Consider the following 20,774-nt stretch of genomic DNA (forward strand, 5'->3'; position numbering starts at 1 on the left):
TGTAGTTGTCTCTCAACTACTTGAGTTGTCTGTTGTAGACTGTAATTGTCTCTTGTAGAGCACAGTTGTTCGTAGACTGTACTCACACACTTGTGTGTAGTTGATACCAGATGAAGTGGCTCTGTTGGGATCCTGAGGTGTATTTACTGGTTTCTGAAGAGTTCTGGAATGCGTGTCACTCCTTTGGTTGCATTCTGTCGGAATGTTTGAATTAGAGACACACACAACACAAACATTCTGACAAGTTTAAAAATGAATAATAATTTAAAAAAAAACAAAAACATTCAGACAGGTCTTTTTGTTTGTTTTTGATTTTTTTTGCTGTAGAATTTAAAAGTGGGAGGAGCTACTCCAGGCACCCCTGCTTCCTGGAATTCTTTCATCTTTCCTCCCAGACAATTTCAGGTGACTGACAATTGAAGCACCTCTATAATTTGAATCTCCGTGAAACTCTCCAGGTTGAATCACCAGAATAAAGAATAGAAATTGCAGGGTGCCCAACAGCTCAGTGATTAAAGCGGGTGTCCCATGTACGAGGTATCGTCTTTACCGCAGTGGCAGTGGGTTCAGCCTGCAGCCCTTTGCTGCATGTCATCCCCTCTCTCTTCCCTCTTCGCACTTGAGACTGTCCTGACTAATAAAGGCAAAAATACCCCAAAAACCTTTAAAAAAATATATCAATATATATATAGTGTGTGAAAGCATCTGGTTTCAGCAAGGAGCAGCACAAGTCCCGCGGCAGGCAGCCGACCAAGAGGGCTGAGTTAACTCCCGAAGTGGTTATTTGCATGAAACGTACAATTACAGAGCTTTAAAATTCTGTTTCATGCACTCTAATGGTGGGTTACACTGATGGGAAAACTGATTTTATCATCTGCATCTTAAATCAATTAACTTTGGGACTGAGTGGGAATCCATTTCTTTTAAACAAACAAAACAAAATGTGCCATGCTTTAGGGCAACACTGACTAACTAATTGCTTCCTGATTTCAGTCTGAAACACTGATGTAATTTTTGAAATAAGTTCTGCTTTTCAGAGTTAAGGTCTGTGTCTAGTACAGTTTATGCAAAACACTCAGGTCTTGGTAGTCAGTGAAGATTCTAGACAAGCTCCATTTTCTTACAAAGGTTCAGTGTGTGGGATTTAGGGGCATCTATTGGCAGAAAATGCATACAGCCTTATATTCATCACAATATTTTCATTAGTTTATAATCACCTGACATTAAGAATCACTGTGTTTTGTTACATTAGAATGAGCTGTATATATCTACAGAGATGACAGAGATAGAGGACAAACTGTGGGCTGGCATCGGAAAAATAATTGCTTTTCATACTGTAGTATATTATTGAGAAACCACTGGCTACTTAGGAGATAAAAATACTTTAATATGCTATGGTGTTCTTAATAGTCAATGGTAATGTAAAGTTTATGTGGAACCATGTAAACTACTCCATCTCCTCTCTTTTTCTTTTTAACAGTATATTAAAGAGATCAATGGGATAATGGCTTTTACCTGGTTTCACCTCATCAGTGCACCTCGTGAAAAAATTACCTGTAACTCATATTGCATACTGAATGTTCTCTGAGCGCTCTAGGACCATCTCAGTTTCATTATGATGAATAACGACACATAAAAACAGAAGAAATCAACACGACTACTTGAACAAGCCCAATTACTGCATCTCCTCATAAAAGACAAACATCGCAGCAATCAGACCTTAACTAGCACGGGTCCTCAATCTCAAGCATGCAAACAATGTAGGGATGGATGGGGCGGGGTGTATGAAATATTCAGCCACTGTATACTCATTATTTCGCTGGAGCACTCAGCATGGTGTAGCCTGGCTAAGTGGTGATTGATTGCTCGGGGCCGGGGAGAGGGTGCAACAGACAGAGACAGCAGATACTGTATGCACAAGGAGGGAAAAAAGGCTTCTGAATATCTCAAGGATTTTTATGTGGGACATTTCCATGCATGAGGCAGTAAAAACAAGACACGGCACGCAGTGTGATGCCACTATAACAGGTTTTTAAAAATTAAATTATTATCTCTGTGGTGTGAATAAAAATGAATGGAGCAAAGATAAAAATAAGTCCAGTGCACTGGGAGGCTACCGATGTAGGTTTGATTGCCAATAACAATTATTTTGAACAGATCTTCAGTGTCTTTGAGTGGCTGCAGTTGCACGCCAAAATAATACAATTACTCATTGTTTTCTCTGGCATCTGACTACTGGCAGGGTGTAAAAGCAACTGAAACAGACCATCATGTCAGGCTAAGACTCAGATTTGAAACCCTAACTAACCAAATCATTTTAATTCTGTTTGCTGCATGGTGATGGTGTTTCATCCTGCCTTGAAGAGCAAATAAAATCATTTTCCTTTAATTGAATAATAACTGTTAACAATAAAACATTAAATAAATATTTCAACACATGAATGCGATGGTTAAAAGGGGTGCAAATTCACCAACTGTTCAAAATAACTGCAACAACACGAGATGTGTTAAGACACTGAAAAGCTTGGAAAACAAACTAAAAGCACCAAACAATTATACAAATATCACAGGGTGATCGTGGCCCCCCTTGATGGACTTGAACTAGAGGGTACTTCAATTACACATAACCTTTTCACAACAAAATTAGGGCATATAGGCAGGTTTTTAAACACAGAAAAACCTGCTAAATACAAGCAAAACAATAATTTCCCATTGCATGTAGACCAGGTTGTGTACACAGCTCTACAGTACACATGTATGCCTTTTTGTTTTATTTTTGTCGTGTCACTTTCAATGTCACAAATGTGCCCAAAAACAGGGTTAGTAAACAGTAGAAAGCAAGATGGAGGCCAGTGAAAATGTTACAGTAGTTAGGTATTTTTTAGTATATCTGTTTATGGTTCAACATTTTGTTTTCGTGTTTTGAGCAGGGTAGAAGATCAAAACCACCCTCTATGATGTAAATGACCTGACATGACTCCAGCCAGATGACCCGATATGACTCTGACAGAGTTTTGGTAGGTGAGGAGAAGCAATTGCTCCCAGAACTGGTTATCTGAATACCAGGAAACAGAAGCCTAAGTGACAGAAAGCACCTTTTTATGTTTGCATTGGAAAGCTGTTAGGTGTGTGAACTGAAAGCGCTTGTTTGACACTGTAAATTGTCATGATGTGCCAATTCTTTGGCTTTCTTGCAAGTAAACCCTCAAATGTCCAATCCTATGTGTCTCCTGTCAGTCTGTTATAGGGCCAACAAGGGCCAACAAGGGCCAACAAGGGCCGACGAGGGCCAACAAGGGCCAAAGATGCCAGACACACTGCAAAGACTAGGGTAACAGATGCTCACTTATAGCCCAACATTGACAATCAGTTGATAGCTGGCTGGTTTCTCCAGTGTCCAGTCTTTGTGTGAAGCTAAACAAACCAGCTGCGGGCTGTAGCCTTAAATTTACTGGACACAAGCTGTGTAAGAGTAATGTAAATTTTCTCATCTAACTTAGGGCAATTAACCACAGTCCCATAATGATCCCAAAATCCTGAATAATTCCTATAAGATGACCTGTACTTGTCTCAAATTAAAGCCACACTTTAACAATTAATAATGTTGATGAAACTGAAAATATGGTTGCCATTTTCAGTCACCTTACATTTCGAGGAATTAGGATACCATGCACTTATACTTCAGCTTAATACTGAAAATGTGGAATAAAATAAAATAATGTTTTACAGCTTGATTACAATAACGGAACAAAATTATTTGTAAAATGTGTTTTATCTCATACTTCAATGCCAGCAAGCGAGTAAAGACACCAACGCTCATACAGCGTTATCTGGTTCTGGTTCTGGCTGTAACAGCAATATTTTAATATCACTAATGCAAAAAATATTAACAAGTTATTTATTTTCAGGGGCACCTTTTGCTGTCCTTTTTGTCTATGTGAAAAAGTGGTTGCCACTGATGGCAACTGAAGGCCAAGTTGCCAATTTTTCAAAATGGTTTTCAATGGCAACCAGGCAATCGTTTCTGAGACAGATGATTTGAGCAAAAATGATTCACTTTTTCATCATTATTTTTCTTGATTTCTTGGAGTTAAATGTGTTGAAATGTTTGCTTTTAGTGAAGCCCCTGACTGCTGCTCAGGTCACACTGAAAGCAGCGTGAACGGGCTCCAAAGTGAGTTTTGAAAGTTAGAAATTCAAACGTCAGACAAAGTGATCCCTAAATTACTGGTATTGATCAGCCGCTCCATCAACGTCCTATTACAGTCATTTTGTGCTCTTTTTAACTCTTCTTCAAAAGCAGATGCACAAACAGGTGAATAATGTGTTTTTAGGAGACAAGATGACTTCACATGACACAAAATAAAATCCAACTAACTACCCCTGTCATATGATTTCTGCGGCTAAAGGCTGATAACTCCAGCCATCTGCCAGCCTCGCTTGATTGCTCGACAAACAAATGTAGCCAAAGGGGAAACACTCAGTATGATGGATTCTAGTGTGCCTAATGAAATGCTGCTGTTGTGAGCTGGCACCGCTGAGAAACTGTGGCCCGCATAAAGGTCACTATAAATCAAGTCCCTCAGCCCCTGCCACACGCATTTGTGATTTTGCAAAAAGCTGACCCCAATCAAGTGCATAAATATCCCACAAGTATCCACAGGGATGAATTTCAAAATATAAGTGCAAAGGTGGACCACTCACTTTAAATGAAGATTCTGTGCACAGATGGTGCTGGAAAAAAAAGTGTTGATCTGCAGAAAATTAGCTGACAAACACCAAGATAATTGATTGATGAATAATCATTTAGAGGGATTGGCTGGACCTTTTGAAGTAGGGGTTTATGAGGTACTTATCCAAAGTCAGTGTATTACATACAGTAGATGTCGGTTAGCATCCTCCACGCCCCCCCCCCCACCCTCTTTGGGTACACTGAACTGAACTTTTTGGGTACATTCAAATGGATGGTGGCCGATATACAACATTTGCATATATATAAAGCATCTGTTTATGGTCATTTATTACAGACTTTTAATGGTAATTCTCACCCACATCTTTATTTAATGGGACGCATCAGTGAAATGAATCAATCACCCCCCATGGTCTGTGATAATGCACCAGGTATTGAGCCTTTTGGCAAGTGCAGACCAGCTTTCACTGCACATGTGTTGCAATTCCATTGGTGTGATGTGAAATAAAGCCATGACTTCTCCTCTTTGCACGGAAGCTGAGCAATCTAAGCAACAAAACATATTTTCGCAACTTAAAATAGTTTATGTCATCACTTTAGGTGCACATTATATAAAAATATTTTCACTGCTTAAAGCAGACAGCCTATTTTGACGGGGAAGCTGCTAAAGGCCACAGGTCACCATCTATGCTTTAAACAATGCCACCAGAGTCCATTGACAAAAAAGGTCATTTAAGTTCAGTGAAAAAGGAGCTGCTGTTCTACCGCTGCTTTGATCACCTTGTTTGTTTGTGTTATTGTGTGACTTTGGCATTTACAACAGTTAGTTCAGATTGACCAAAATTACACAATAACACAAACAAACTAACCTGTCAAGGCAGCGGTAGACCAGCAGCTCCTGTTCTCAGCTATGTTAAATTACTCTTTTTGGAGGCTTTGAGGAGAGCGTTACAATGGCTTCAGTTCCCTATTGGAAATCGCTATGTGACAGCACGGTAAATCAGTAAAAAATATTTCAGATATAGCATACACTTAAACTGATTGCGATTTTTTTTAGGTGGCTAAAATACATTTTATTGCTGCCCCATCCACAGCAGTACATTGCTTAGCTTCTGTGTGAGTACTCCTGCCTATTCCTCCAAACTGGGGTTGTGCCGACCAACATCTACTGTATGTAATACACTACCTATTGATGAGTACCTCATACAACCCCACATCGAAAGATCCGAACCATCCCTTTAAGTCATTTATCAACGAAATAAACAAACATTTGGTTTTAGATTTTTAAATTCAACCCGGTCTCACTCCGAAGTCGTTGAAATCAGGTGTCTGGGCTGTGACTTGTGGCGTCAGACACTGACGAACAAAGCCGTCTTTTCACGTCAGCATGATACGTGGCCGTTACAGTTTAATGGTGCTTGGCAGTGTCAGTGAGAAACGTGGCGGGACAAGAATGATAGTGAAGGCGACGAAAGTCTGAGTCGGGCGGTTGGGAAGGGGTGGTGGATGGGTCCAACAAATGCCAACTTTTAACCGGGAAAGCGGTGTTCATGTCCTGTAAGATTATAAATTCAATGCTGTTCTTTTTTTCCTAAAACCACCCACGTGTTTTCGGAAAGAAAAAAAAAAAGTCAATTAGCGGTGTTGTGATGACATAGTGCTTTTATTTTGAAAGAGACAGTATGTGAACGGTAAAATTTCCTGTGAAAACAGAAGTGTATTTTGAAAGAAGACAATGCATGTAATAGGCAGACCTTGACACAGCGTTCAAGAACGTCGTCTGTGGACATGGAAAGTCCATGACCAAATATTGATATGTGACAAGGTCGGAGTGAGAATGTGTTGTTAAACTCAGTATTTTTGTGGGGTTTCTTTTTCTATTTTACATGACTAAATCAAATACAGCTGGGTTTGTGACTGCTGAGCCAACAAAACAAGCACAGATGAAACTGGGGGGACTGATAATGGACATCATTCACTATTTTCTGTCATTTTAAAGACTAATCAATACATTCGTTACTCAAAATATTGGTCTATAGATCATTAGGTAATAAAAAGAATAGTTAGCTGCAGCCCTATGTAGCTTTTCCATCACATCACCATACTGTATGTCTTAACACCTTATCTCAGATCTGTTTGATATTTCTGAAAGCTTCAGAGCGCAGCACAACAATGTCAAAGGAGCTGTGATGGTAATGCTGACTCACTCACTACAAGACAGCGGTAACAGGTGCACAGATACCAGATGTCTGGAAAATCATGGTGCAGGGTGCAGCAGGCATTGCACAGCAATCAATAAAGCAGCATGCATGCGGAGGTGGACAAACAGCGCTGTGATTTCACGTCTTCTTCACGTGGTTTGAAATGGCCGGGCATGAAAACAAGTGAAGTGAGCTATTGACATAACACCTACAAGTTGGCCCGGAGCCATGAAGTTTGTATTGAAAAGGCATTAACTGTGTAGTGGAGCACTGAATCATGCAGGGTGGTCCTCCATCAAAATGCACTCATCAGCCTGAAGGCACACACGCAGTTGTAATACACCACAAACAGCTGTTTGAGGTACGAAACAGAGGCATTCACCAGTATGTAAACAGGACCACATCTGCCTCCAGTCTGAGCTCTGGGGAAAACATAACAGGCAGCAAATTAGGCTGATGTCCAATAAAGGTGGCAGTTTGTACGCGGAGCTTATCACTGTGGAATAATCTGTAAAATATCACCTGTCAAGGGATCAACATTATCTTTTAAAAGTGGTTGCCATCCTGTCAATCAGCTTTTAGTTACTAAAACTGAAATATGGTTGTGATTTTTAGTCAACTTATATTTTGAGTAATTAGAATACTATGCAGTTGGACCTCAGCTTTATGCTTAATGATAAAAAAATGAGATTTAACATAATTTAAACACTGTTTGATGGACTAGACAAATTAAGATGAATTAAACACAATAGTTTGCCAGTATAAGCAATCTTACAGCATGACCTTGATGACCACCATGACAAAACCTTGTTTTGTCATAATGCTAATCAAAATACTCATTTTGAAACCATAATTCTTATTCAGTTCCGATTTAGAAGGGCTACAAGTTGATATGTTATGGTTAAGACACATCCGATAGCAATAATATTTAAAGAATTTATCTCAAAAGTAGAAAGCCTACCAGTACCTGAGCCCCATTTCCACCTTTTTGGAAACCAGGAAGTGAGACAGAAGTCCTTGTGATAGAGCTAACTCCTTTTACGGCTGATTAAATAATGTGTTTGTAGAAATCTGACTGAGTTGATAAAAATCTGGGACACATCTTTAAAAGGCAAAGATTTTCACAAATGTATATTTTAAAACAAAGATGATTATAGCAGTACATTTTTATACTGATGTTATCAGTGTGTACTGTTAGTTTAGATTTTGAACACTTTTGACACGTTTTTTTAATTGTTTGAAGTTTTTCATTTTAGTTTGAAACCACTGCGTTTTTTGCACAGGGCAAGTTTTGAAGTTAAAGAAATTATAGCAATTCAAATATTTTAGAAATCATGTTTTTATCATTAAAAAAAATCCTAAAAAATTAATTAGCTAAATTTTCAGGATTTTTTTGGTAGAATTGTCCCGATTCTACAGAATTGGTGAAATATTAAATTGACCATTTGTTTACGGAGTTGGTGTGATGCTGTCTCTACAGGGAATGACAGCACTGACAGATTAACAATAGCTTAGCTGGCTTTTCTAAAATCTGAAAGCTGAAAGCAAATATCCCAGAACAACATCATATCATCAACAAAAAAAAACAAACAAATGTCATGTAGTCCAGGCTAGCTAGCATCATCTACCTCCTGAATGCCTGATCCGTCCTTTAGCTTGTCAGGTCATTTATGATGTCGACAGGTTAGTCGAACATTTTACCCCACAGTCAAACAACTTAATTTGCTTCACAACTGTCTCTAAAACAGATGCCTGTGCACACACAAAAACCCACACCAATTTAACATGCAGCGTTGTCTGGTTCTGGTTCTGACTGTAACGGTCATATTTAGATGTAGACATATTTATTCTGGGGCACAATTTGCTGTTTGCTCTCCCTTTATATTATATGTGAAAAATTAGTTGCCAAAGGCCAAGAACTGGTTGCCAATTTCTCAAAACAGTTGCCAATGGCAACCTGGAAACTGTTATTGTCAAGCCCTGCCTGTTTAACATCTGAGGACAGCCTTGGCTGTTATCTCTTTTATGAATATTATCAATTTGGAGGAATCATACTGTGACAATATAATAGGGGTGGTAAACACCAGAGGCCCAACAGTACAATATTATTATATTTACAACAAGATACCATATTATTGCGATTTTAAATATGTTGTGGTATGTTGAGTATTGCGATACTATTTATTGCAATATATTGCTCTAGCTTATAGCTGTATATTTCGGCCAATAGGTAACAAGAAACTGCAGTGCAGAAAAGCTAAAGTATTTGCTTCAATATTCAAAAGGTACAGTAACAAACAATAACTTGAAACCAAATATCCCAAAAGTGACCTTTTAATACTTCTGAAGTTGAGACAGCTTAAATTGAATCTTTGTATCATGCAGTCACACACACTTTGAAGTTAATGAGACAATGGAAGCCCTCACAGGAAGAGCACAAGTGTTTACCCAAACTGAGGACTCAAACCCGTCTCAAATATAATAACCATGACAACAGGACCCGTCCCGGTTTGTGTTTTGAGAGCCTCTCCTCTTTTACAGAGATAAATCTCCCACTCCGTTCTATATATTTTTTTTCTTTTTTCATTTCAGCCCAGAGAAACAAATCATTAGTTGTTCAACAACACTGCCGTCTGCACCCTTGAAGGAGGATGTTTTCCATGTCAGGGAACAATTAGACACAAATGGAGTGAAAGAGCTGGAGAGCGAGCGTCTGAGCCGATTCAGGATGGTCTCGCACTTGTGCCAGAAGCCATACATTTGCAGACATCAAGCACACGGCGCTCCTCACACTGTACAGCAAGTGAATGGGTGAGATAATAGCCTATGTATCCCATGGTAACATCTTTGCTGTCATTACCCCTTAGGCGACTGAATGCAGACTAGCTGCAATTGCCTGTGCAGGCATAACACCTTGGGGCTGTTTTGGCATCTGTTTTCAAGTGCTACCTGTTTCACTGAATACCCAACGGGCGACAAAAATGTCCGTCATTTTGGGTGGTCAGAAATCCCGCTGTGCGTATTCTCCCTTGTTATGAGAGGACTTCCTACTGAGACACTACAGTTAGTCTCCGTCCCCATGAGTATGAGCTTATTGCGCAGGAAGCAATCATTTGGTGCAATAAACCCGTCATGCTACTGTGCTGTCATGTCCTTTCTATGTTGCCACATGTTAATTAAACCCTGGAGGTTGAATAATTTTACAGCTGATTGAGTCAATAAATCAAACAGTGACTTCAGGGATATAAACACGAGTACATCAATAAGGCAATGGAAACAATCGACTACTTTCCAAATGCAGAAAATGAAAGGTAGTAATCTGTTTTTCTTTCTGTCTGGAGGCAAGGTAAGCGCCCAGAGAGCTACAGTACAATGAGGCCTAGCTCAGTTCTGGATTATAAATGTGTAAATCTCACTGAAGAGGCCAAAGTGGATCAACAAATGTCAAGAGTCTGGCAGCAGACTCCTCTCAGAAATAAAGCCAATGTGGAAGTCTTTTTACAGCAGGTGCATTTCCACCATTGCTCCAACTGAGGGAAGCTGGTTGAAAGAAATCATGATTTTGTTTCCAGTTTCAGAAGAATGGATTGGCTGTTAAGGGGTAGTTTGGATGATCTGGGGTTTCTGTTTGCTTTGCACACAACATCTAAAGCAATAGTCTGATGTTTGGGAAAATGTGTGCTTTCTAGCTGAGAATTTAATGTTTCATCTGTACAGAAACAAATGTCTATATGTCTAACTTTAACTGAATTATGAAGGTTTGCAAACAAAGTATGTGGATTTATGTCATGTATACGTCTCTGTAGTTGTGCTTTATGCGGCTGTGGTCAAAGAGGAACATCCATCTAACCGCACTTCCCATCCTCTAAAGACTGAAGACCACACACAGTTATTACTACTTTAATTAAAAGATCTGTACGTCTTCCACCTCTGCATTAGCTTAAAGTCATGTGTAGTCATCCATTAATTTAACTCGATTTCTCACCGGACAAGTAAGTCTCCGGAGCTGTGACTCACCAGTAGGGTTGGGTACCATTCATATTTGAACTGATACAGATACCTGTCTCAGTGTCTGGAATAACGGTACCTTTTTGGGTACTTTATTCTCTCTGTAATAACAAAAATGTAATTTTTGAACAAGCTACAATCAAGCTGTTCTGCTCCTCTGCTCTTTTGTGATCACACAGAAAGATAACTTTGTGCCTGTCTGTCTCTCGCTCTCTACTTACACATGACTGATAAATATGCAGAATAAGCAAGAACTTTAAAACACAATCACAAACTGCAGTGGAACATGATTATTTCTAGAATGAAATAGAAAAGAAAATAGACCAAATGCCAAAACCCATTGGCACACAGTGATAGTTTCAGCTCACTGGCTGAATTCCTGACCTCAGGGAGCTTTGCAGTGCCTTCACCCAGATGCACTCTCAGGTACCAAAATTTAGCACTGATTGATTTAACATGAATTGGTACTCTGTAGGGCTTACATAATTCAGTCAATACCCTTAAAAGTACCGAGTTCGGTACCCAAACCTACTCACCAGACAATGTCTTTTTAGAATGTCTTCCTAATGACCCAAATGTGGGTCGCAGCCTATAGCTCCAAATCTTAAGTGCTATATCGTAGGAAACTGGACTTGTTTGAGTTTCTTGAAGACGTTACACCTCTCATCCAAAAGGCTTCTTTAGTTCTAAACTTCATTTAGAGTTTTGCCTGCAATATAGCACTTCAGATTACCATGACCTGGATGAGTGAGAATCTTCACCAACGTATAGCTCGATATTACTTGTTCTCAACATCCTGTCTTCGACACACATGAGAAACAGCAACAGCAAACAGTGAAGTGAACTGCCAGGGGGGCAGAAAAGAGGAGCTGCTACAAAAGGCGAGACGTAGAAGAAAGAAGCAAGTGGGGGGCGGCTTTTTGCATCTACTACAGCATGCAACCACCCCCGTCGGTCTTGGGGGTTGTATATAGAAAATAATAGAGGCAGCTGTTTTTGCATGCCTTTGGCTTATTACTTACATGAATAGCATGGTTAAGAGGGATACTGTTTCACAAACAGTCCAGAACTACTATATGAGCACAAGGTGTGTTAAGAAATTGAGCAAGAACTGAACAATCAGGAAAAAACACTGGGAGTTAATGGTAGACCTTTGTGAACTCTTCAGAGGATATCTCAATGATACAAACAGACAAGGATGCAGGATAAAGGTGATATCACATTCAATATTTCGCTAAAATGTGGGGCTCATCCTCAACTTACTGCCTGCTTGTCACCAAACGTAACAAAATCTGCCATATTTTTACACTTTGTTTTTGTATGAAAGTCAAGTTTCGATGTACTGGTAGCTGTTTCCCCTGTTTCCAGTCTTTCTGCTAAGCTGAACTAACTGTCTCCTGGCTGTAGCTTCAATTTTAACTGACAAATATGAGAGTGGTATCAATTTTCTCACAAAACTTTCATCAAGAGAGCAAATATGCATATTTTCCAAGATGCCCAAGTATTTATTTAAGGCAGAATGAACTGTGTTGGCTGTATAAGCCTACTTTAACCTGTTATCTCACTCTTACCTAAAGCTGTCAGGAAAAGGATTTAATTAAAAAAAGACTACACTGAGCTGCTAGTACATCATGAGGATTAAGATGGAAGCGCGGTAACTGTAACCTTCAAGAGGGCTTCTATCAACACCTCAATTTCCTCTCTTTCAGATGGATATCACATCTTCAGGTCTGTTTACAACGACTGCTCCAGGCACCCAGATTCTACCCATATTCAAAACTTTGTCAAATGTAAATAGGACCGCTGCATCAACTGCCAACTGGAGTGAAAATATTCACTTTATCTCTCACTCAGCACAAGTGATTTTCTGATTTGGAAATTGACCAAAATCCTCATGATAAACACTCGTGTTTACTTTTCATTATGCAGGCATAAAAGAGATAAACACACTCCCCGCACATCTCCGCACAAAATAAGGCCACGGGGAGGAAAAGACCGTCTTCAGTGGAGGAACCATTTAGAAAAAGCCTGACTCCACACAGCTGTGGCCCACATCTTCCAAAATGGCCTTGAGTGTTTGCAGAGCACGGCTTATTCAGCTATAAATAAAGCAATCATGGGGCAAATCGAGAAATTAGCATTAAACTCAGCTGCTCAGGACAAAGTTGATCAGAGAATCAGTGTGGTCACGTTGAGATATCATCAGCAGAGGGTCTGAAGGTATGGAATAATGTGGTACAATGCACACCGAACGCACAATGAAGTCTAAATATCTAAAGAATCAAAAGCCTTAAAAAAGTCATGATACTGGCCCTTAATATCTGACAGAGTCCCACAGGGACATTTGGTATTCACCCCGCTCATACATCCATATAGATGCCTGCAGCTCCCAGCAGAAGGACAGCCAGGGTAATATATCCTGCACCTCGCAGCTTTAGATGCAGTAAAATATTAATGGGACCCTCCTTGGGCAAAAGGTTACCTCTGCCCTCAAAGGCTTCACACGGCAAAGCCAAAACTCAGCAGTCATTATGATCGGCCCCATAAAAACGGGACAAAACTTTCCAACTCCTTTAAGTATGATTCATATCCTCACGGGCATCGTTAGCTCGCGCGTTTGCAGACAGAGGGGTGCACGTGAAATCAAAAAAAGGGCGTGAACTATAAGAAATCACCTCAGCGGGTTAAAACGCAACCCAAACCTGAAATACACTAATTTTCCAAACGCATCACTCGTGCGCCAAAGCGCGTCTCTGTTAGAAGCTGGGTACTTCCTGGAGATTTTAAAAAGGATCGACATCGTTTCATCGGCGTCATGCAAAATGTGCGAAAAGCCACCTTACCATTACGTTGCCCTGCATCTTTGCAGTCTCTATCAGACTCTTCTCCTTCATGTTTCCTGTCTCCGCGGCTCCGATCTGCTCCCGAAAGGTTCAGATTTTTAGACTTTGAGACAGCTGGTGTCAGCTCTCCGTCCCCGCCAGTTCGCTGCCAGACCCTTAGGTAGTGAGCCGGTTCATAAGTGGGTGGGCTTACAACCGAACGGATTGATTAAGGGAAAAAAGGAAAACAACGTGGGCTCTCCTCGGTGTACTGTTAAAAATGAAGAGTTCTCCTCCCTTGCATACAAAACAGTAAATCACAGAGAGGGGGAATAATGAAAGCGGAGAGGGAGATAAGTTTGAGTGGTTAATGGACCACTCGGATCAGCGCTGAGGATGATGCGCAGGAGATGCTCTCCTCTGTTAATTTCAGAGACACAGAAAATCCCTCTTCCTTACATTGGTGTCTGGGGAGCTTGCTCTCTGTGTGTGCTGTCCACGCTGCTGTTGTTGGTAGGCCTGTCATTTAAAAATGATGGACAACGATGGCAATAAGCTTTAACCTGCAGGAAAAAAAATGCCGGTGCTTTTACATGAACATCAGGTGTGCACATCCTCCCATAAATTTGATCTCTGTCTAGCTGCTTATGAATGATGGACTCTTATGCGTGGTGAATGTTGAAACTTAAAGGAACACTTCACCCACACAATGATAGTTTCTATATCAATTGCTAACTCCATGTTACTTTGAATTTGTGAAGAAAACTTTGGTTTTCTTATATGCCTTTATGGTGAACAAAGAATCCAAAAAACAAAGAAAATCTGTGATGAATTGGAGTCATAGGGGTCCACGTTTAACAACAGCAAAACTATAACAAAACATCTGCTTACAAACTCTATACAACCCATTCAGTATAATCCAAATCCAAAATCATGTCTCAGTACTTCCCAAACACATGCATTTTTGCAAAAAACAAACTTTTTTAAGTCTCATGCACAGAGGTGTCTTCTTCTCCAAAACAAATGGACCAGGGGTCTTATTTATAAACACTGCGTACACACAAAATGAGGTCTGAAGAAAGCGTACACCACTTCCCATGGAAAAGTTGTGATCTATAGAAACAGACTTGATGGCAGAAACTTTGACCCATGCTGATGAACATTCTGGATATGGGGAAATTGGCAATGCAGATGGTGATGTGGAAGCCTGATGGTAGAAATTGTTGAATATTTTTTGGCACATGCCATTTTTGGCTTTTGTCCGTACGTACATTTTTAGTATGGATCCTATGCACTGTTTTGGCAATTTAAACTGGTAAAAAAAAAACACAGATAAAGCAGTTTCACGTTACAAATTAGTGTTTGTCTGACAGTGTACACATATCGGAGACGAGCCGCTAGCTCAGCACTTGCTAATGTCTGCTCACCTTTTTCCTCTAAAAACCTATGACCCACGGCCCATATTCGCAAACATTCTGAGAACATTCTTGGAGAGCTCCAAACTTAGCCTAAACAATTTTAGTAAGGAGTCATAGCTTAGGAGCAATTTAGGAAAGTTCTCAAAGCAACTCTGAGCGAGGAAGGGACAGAAACTTTTGTCTTAGTGAGGTGGAGTGGTTGACCCTGTTGCTAGGTATGATGCATTCTTTTAGCAGATGTGATTGGTTGTCACAGACATGCCCTTTTGTGAGCCTGCAGGGTGTGGACACCCAATGGAAATTAAATGAACTGCTGACTGTGAAAGTGTTGTCATTGTTAGTGTGATCACTCTGCTGAAGGAAGGTTGAGACAGACTCAACTCATCACTGCTGCACTGTTGGGTTTTTACAGTTTCCCAAATATCTTAGTGTTGTGATTATTTTATTTTTGGTGTTATAGCGTTATTACGTTGGGTGTGAAATGTGTGTGTGTGTGTGTGTGTGTGTGTGTATCCCTAATGACATCAACCACACATATTAACCCCGCACAATCGAATTCGCAGCATTTCATTTACTCCCTGTCATCCAGCATTTGGAGAATATTTCTTAGTGTTTCTACCATTTTCTCCTCTGCTTAGGAAACTCTTAAGCCTCTTAAAAGTCCTCCTCTCTACTCCTGACAGTTTTTCACCAAAGGAGCTCTTTCAAGGTCTATGCTCTGTCAATCCCTTTTATCTTAACAAAGACTTGGTCTTAACCTCAAGGAGGAAACTAAGGAAACTTTACAATTCTCAGAATTTTCTTAGAGTAACTCTTATGGCCCCAGATGTTCAGGAGGTTTTTAGCGGGAGCCAAATTTTCGCAGAGGTCCCTTCCTCTCCGAAACAAATGGACCCGGTGATTTGAACTGGTAAAAACACTTGAATAAAGCAGTTTTGTGTTTTCGAACACTCTTGTTGCAGAGGGGCTGCTGACCTTGGTAACCAACTCAAAGGTTCCTATCTAGAGCCAGTGTTTGGTTTGTCCGTTCTGGGCTACTGCAGAAACATGGTGGTGCAACACTGTGATCTCCGTGGACAAGAACCAGTCCCTATGTAGTAGGGCTGTAGTCTCCTGGTCGACTAGTCGATTATTTGGTCGATATGCTCTCGTCCGACCAAATTCTCATTGGTCAAATAATCGCTGTGTTACTTTCATTAGGAGCAAAGTGCTACATCAACAGCTTTCCAGGATTAATCCATTATTTCCTGCGGCGGGGGACAGGCTAAGTTACCTGTGAAAATGGGGGTGTTTTGAAAACACCCCTGTTGTTGACAGAAAGTTGAACTCGCCCACCCTCACGCTCAGCATCGCGGTGACGCAGACCTCCTGTCTGTTTCTGTAAGCTGATACCATTTCTCTCAGTGGAAATGAAGCTTGTATTTACTTGTATTATAAGAAAGAATAAATTGTGAAGACAGTAAAGCCTCCACTACAGTAAAGCATTTTAAGTCTTGTGTGTGAATAATAAAATAATAAAAATAACATGCGGGTCGGATCGCGGGTTTTAGATAAACATTCTCTGAGGATCGCCTCCACTATTTCGCAACGGTCATTGGTTCAGCTGTTTACACGCGTTTCACCATCTAATAACACAATTTGTGATTGGATGACAGAATCAACATGGCTGCCACCGTCTAACAAGCGCCGCTTCCAAAACAGTCAATAATTATTTAGGTATTTGAGAAATAAGTGGATAAAACTACTATCACTTTATAATGTTTCTGAAGTGTTTCCCTGATGGATTACTTCTCTCCTCGATGGATTCTAAAAACACATGACGGCTCGTAACTGCTGAACGTCGCTCTGGACAGAAAGTAAGTCCATTATTACACATGTAAAGTTCCTTTACATAGATTAAAAGTTTAAAAGCATTAAACGTAACAAACGAGTGCTTTTACACTTGTATGGGAGAAGAACACAGAGGGTTGATGATGGAGCTGAAGTCAGGTTTTTATTGTGAGAGCTGCTTCATTCAGGTCGTTGTTTACTTACTGGCACCTTAACTGTGGCGATATGCTGTTCAATATTCAGCCAATATGACCCAAAATGATTACTTTAAATCTGGGTTACGGGTCGGGCTGCGGGTCGTGTTTCAACGGGTCGGACCGGGTTGCGGTACTAATTAGCCTGATGCGCGGGTTTGCGGTTCGGGTGCGGGTTTGTACGTCGCCGGGTCGGGGCAGGGCGGGGCGGATCTTGAAAACTGGACCCGTGCAGGACTCTGATGTGATTTATCCTTTAGGGATTTATACTTTATCCTGGCTTAATATGAGCAGAGGAAATCTACGCTCGTCGCTAGGCTAATTTATACAAAATAAAATGCCATAGGCTGGCGCTAATAACGTTAGCATGTTGTATTTGCTTGGAAAACGTGTTTAGTATAAGACAGTTTTTTTTGTCAGTGAACTTTGTGAGTTGTAATGGAGCCAAACTATGTGCCGTTACCTTTGTTAAATGTTGCTGTTGTCCCTGGTTTTATATGAGAAGAGGAAAAGATCGCTAGACGCTGGGCTAATTTACACAATGTAAAATGCCACAGGCTAGTGCTAATAACATTAGCATTTGTATTGGTGGGGGAAATGTGTCCAGATAAAGACAAGTGTTTGTCTGTCAATTCTGCGATTTACAGTGAAGCCAATTGTGTACTTGTGTTTGAAATTGTCTCTATTAAGCCATATTTAATGTGTGTTTTGATTCAACTAACGTTAAACTTTACAGCACTTAACAGAGTCCTCCTATGCCTTCTAGCATTTTGGAGGTGTAACTGCAGTGACAGACACACCACCGCACAAGTAAAAATAACATGCAGATTTTTTTTCCCACGACTAATCGATTAGTTGAAGATTATGAACGACTTTAGTCAACCAAGATTTTCTTTGGTTGACTACAGCCTTACTATATGATTATCAGGTGATTACACTAAAGAAAACATACTTATTATACTATATTTCTGCCAAAATATCCCCTTAAAGCCTACACACTGGACTTTTGAATAGTAAGGATTACATGAAAATACGAGAGTTTGGGAAGTACCAAGCATATGACTGGACAATGAGAGTGTGTGAGAAATTGTGTGAGATCTTTTGATATAGTTTTGCCGTTGTTAAACATGAACTTTTATTCATCAAGAATTCTCTGTTTTAGGATTCTTTGTTCACTTGTGGTGGCATGCTTCATGAATCAACAGAACACAGGGTGAGTCATTGATACACTAGTCTCTATATACAGACTCTACATTCAGTGAATATGGAGTCTGTAGGCAAACCCCGGAGATCTTGCCTCCAGAAGAAAAGCGGAAGAGCCCTGGTTTCCGGTGCTACGCTGTTGGTAGTCCGCGTGATATTGATCAATCACGTTTGAGCCGGCTGCAGTTGTTGCCAGGTTAAACAGTCCGTGCGGTGAACTAACGAGGCGGAAACATAATTGGCATCACTGCAAACTCTGAATCCATCGCAATGGTTCAGCATATTTACTTATTATATATAAACAGAAGTCGGAAACAGAAATTTGCCTCCTCAAACCGGAATGCCAAAAAATCGGGGGTCTGCCCCCAGAGGCTGTATCGCCGTCTGCCGGAAGTCAGACGCCGAATACGGCCGATGGGTTCCGAGAATGTTGATACACAAATGGTCATTTTGTGGGTGAGGTATTCCTTTAAAAGGGCACAAATGAAGGGAAATTATCTTATGAGCCTGTGGGGGTCTTTGGTGATCTTCGTGACTGCTTGTTTCTTAGGCTACTCACTTTATATAATTTTTTTGGATTCTTTTTAGAAACTCACTTTACTTCAAAGTCAGTGCTCCCATAAACTTTTCAATGTCCACTCTCAGTGTCTGCAGCACAACCTTTTATAGCACTGATACAGTATCCACCGTCTACAAACACTATCAAACTTTTCCAATTTCCAACTTGCTTTGTCTGTACTGTCCATACCAGTGGTTCCCAACATAGAGGTCTGAATGCCCAGGGGAGTCGTAATATAAATCTGAGGGGTCATCAGCTGATCTGCAGGAGAGGAATAAAAGAAGAAACGTATTCTGCTGCACAAAATTATATTTGTTTATAAGTGTTCCTTGAAACTTTGTTTTTCGTATATAAAAAAAATCTGTTCGTCTTCAGGCTGCAAATTATTCAAATTAAACAAGAAAAAAGCTTGGGTTCACTGCCTAAGTTAAAAAGTTAGGGAAAAATAATTCATTTATGCGGTTTCATTATCGGAAAACAAATGGACCCAAACTGTGTCCTTGCTGTTTTAAGGCTTACTGTGTGAGACTCTGTGGTTTTTAATATTTTGTATATCTTTAAAATGTTATTTTGAGAGAATGGAAATCTACCTCTCCTCCTTGTATTAAGAATTGTCTCAATGATCTGGTTGTCGGTCTTTATCTGGAGGAGATTATGTCCTCATCTGACTCCTGCTGGAAAGTAATTGAGATTTGGGGTCCCTTTATTAATTATATAAGAAGCAAATGGACTCAGCTGGAACTAATGTTGGTTTTTGTGGCCCTCTTGAGTTTGGTTCCACGTACAGGTTATTTAAACTTCCTTTTAAATTAATCTCCAGACTGTGATGATATACAACCAACATCGGCCTGTGATCTCCATCATGGCAGCTATGCACACTGGAGATACAGCTTATGTGGGCATACATGGACAATTTTTTGCTACTCTGGCAACCTTCTTGTTTTTTTGTATGTAGGTGGTTGTATTGCGGTGGAGTATGTATTTCTTCTAAATGTCCCAAATAAAATTAAAAAAGAAAAATGTAGCTCTCATTAACCTAATTGCAATCCATAGACAAGATACAACTGGTTATGAGACACTGTGTTGTTTTAGGGCATCACAAGCCAAAAAGAATGGGAATCAATGGTCTACACAGTTTCGAAGAAATGTGACTTTAGTTATAAGAAGCTGTCAATCGATTAAAATACAATTAATTGCAGGGTTGTCCATGTTAACTTGCAATTAATTGCAAATTAATCACACATTTTTTATCTGTTCTAAATGTTCCTTAAGGGATATTTTTCAAGTATTGAATACTCTTTTCAACATAGGAGTGGACAAATATGCTTGCTTTATGCAAATGTATGTTTATATCATTATAAAGAGAGCTCTCTGCATCAGCTGTGTGCTTGGCCAGCAAGTGGTATTTGAGACTCAATGTACTCTGGTGGTAACTCAATTCATACTGACAGTAAATGCAAATAACATTGGTCTGGTGCAGAGAACCATCTGGCAGGGCTTTAAAGCTGAACTTGCCATTCTAGAGACCCCTTGCTGTATCCATTTCTGCTCACGGAGGTTTGTTTCTGTTTGCCATCCACAACGTTACCGCTGCATGGTTTCCTGATTTCCCAAACTAGGGGTTGGGCCGAAGCTCATAATTACAGAACGTATGTGCGTTTATTGTGGGTCAATGTGTTAACTTGTTATTAATGCGTTAACTTTGACAACCCTTATTACAAGCCTATATTTAAGAAGAAAATAAAGCTTGACATTATTCCACTGGATTTCCCACACATTCATCTGTGACGACCTGCCACAATATCATTATCTGCCTCCACATACTGATTTTAATATTGACAGATTTTGG

General features: G+C 40.1%; 1 protein-coding gene across 2 annotated transcripts in view; it reads right to left on the reverse strand.

The window, feature by feature from the left end:
* dpp6a (dipeptidyl-peptidase 6a) overlaps positions 1-20,774 on the reverse strand; it is a 350,581-nt gene that overhangs the window by 296,941 nt on the left and 32,866 nt on the right. Inside the window, exon 1 of one of the 2 annotated variants that reach the window (XM_033638755.2) lies at positions 13,743-13,931. The exons of the other annotated variant lie outside the window; for it this stretch is intronic. Coding sequence (XP_033494646.1) covers positions 13,743-13,793 — 51 coding nt within the window. The 5' untranslated portion in view covers positions 13,794-13,931. Of the gene's footprint in view, positions 1-13,742; positions 13,932-20,774 lie in introns of those variants that run through there. 2 annotated transcript variants of the gene reach the window in all.

This window comes from Epinephelus lanceolatus, chromosome 20 (genome assembly GCF_041903045.1).
Source record: "Epinephelus lanceolatus isolate andai-2023 chromosome 20, ASM4190304v1, whole genome shotgun sequence".
NCBI lineage: Eukaryota > Metazoa > Chordata > Actinopteri > Perciformes > Serranidae > Epinephelus > Epinephelus lanceolatus.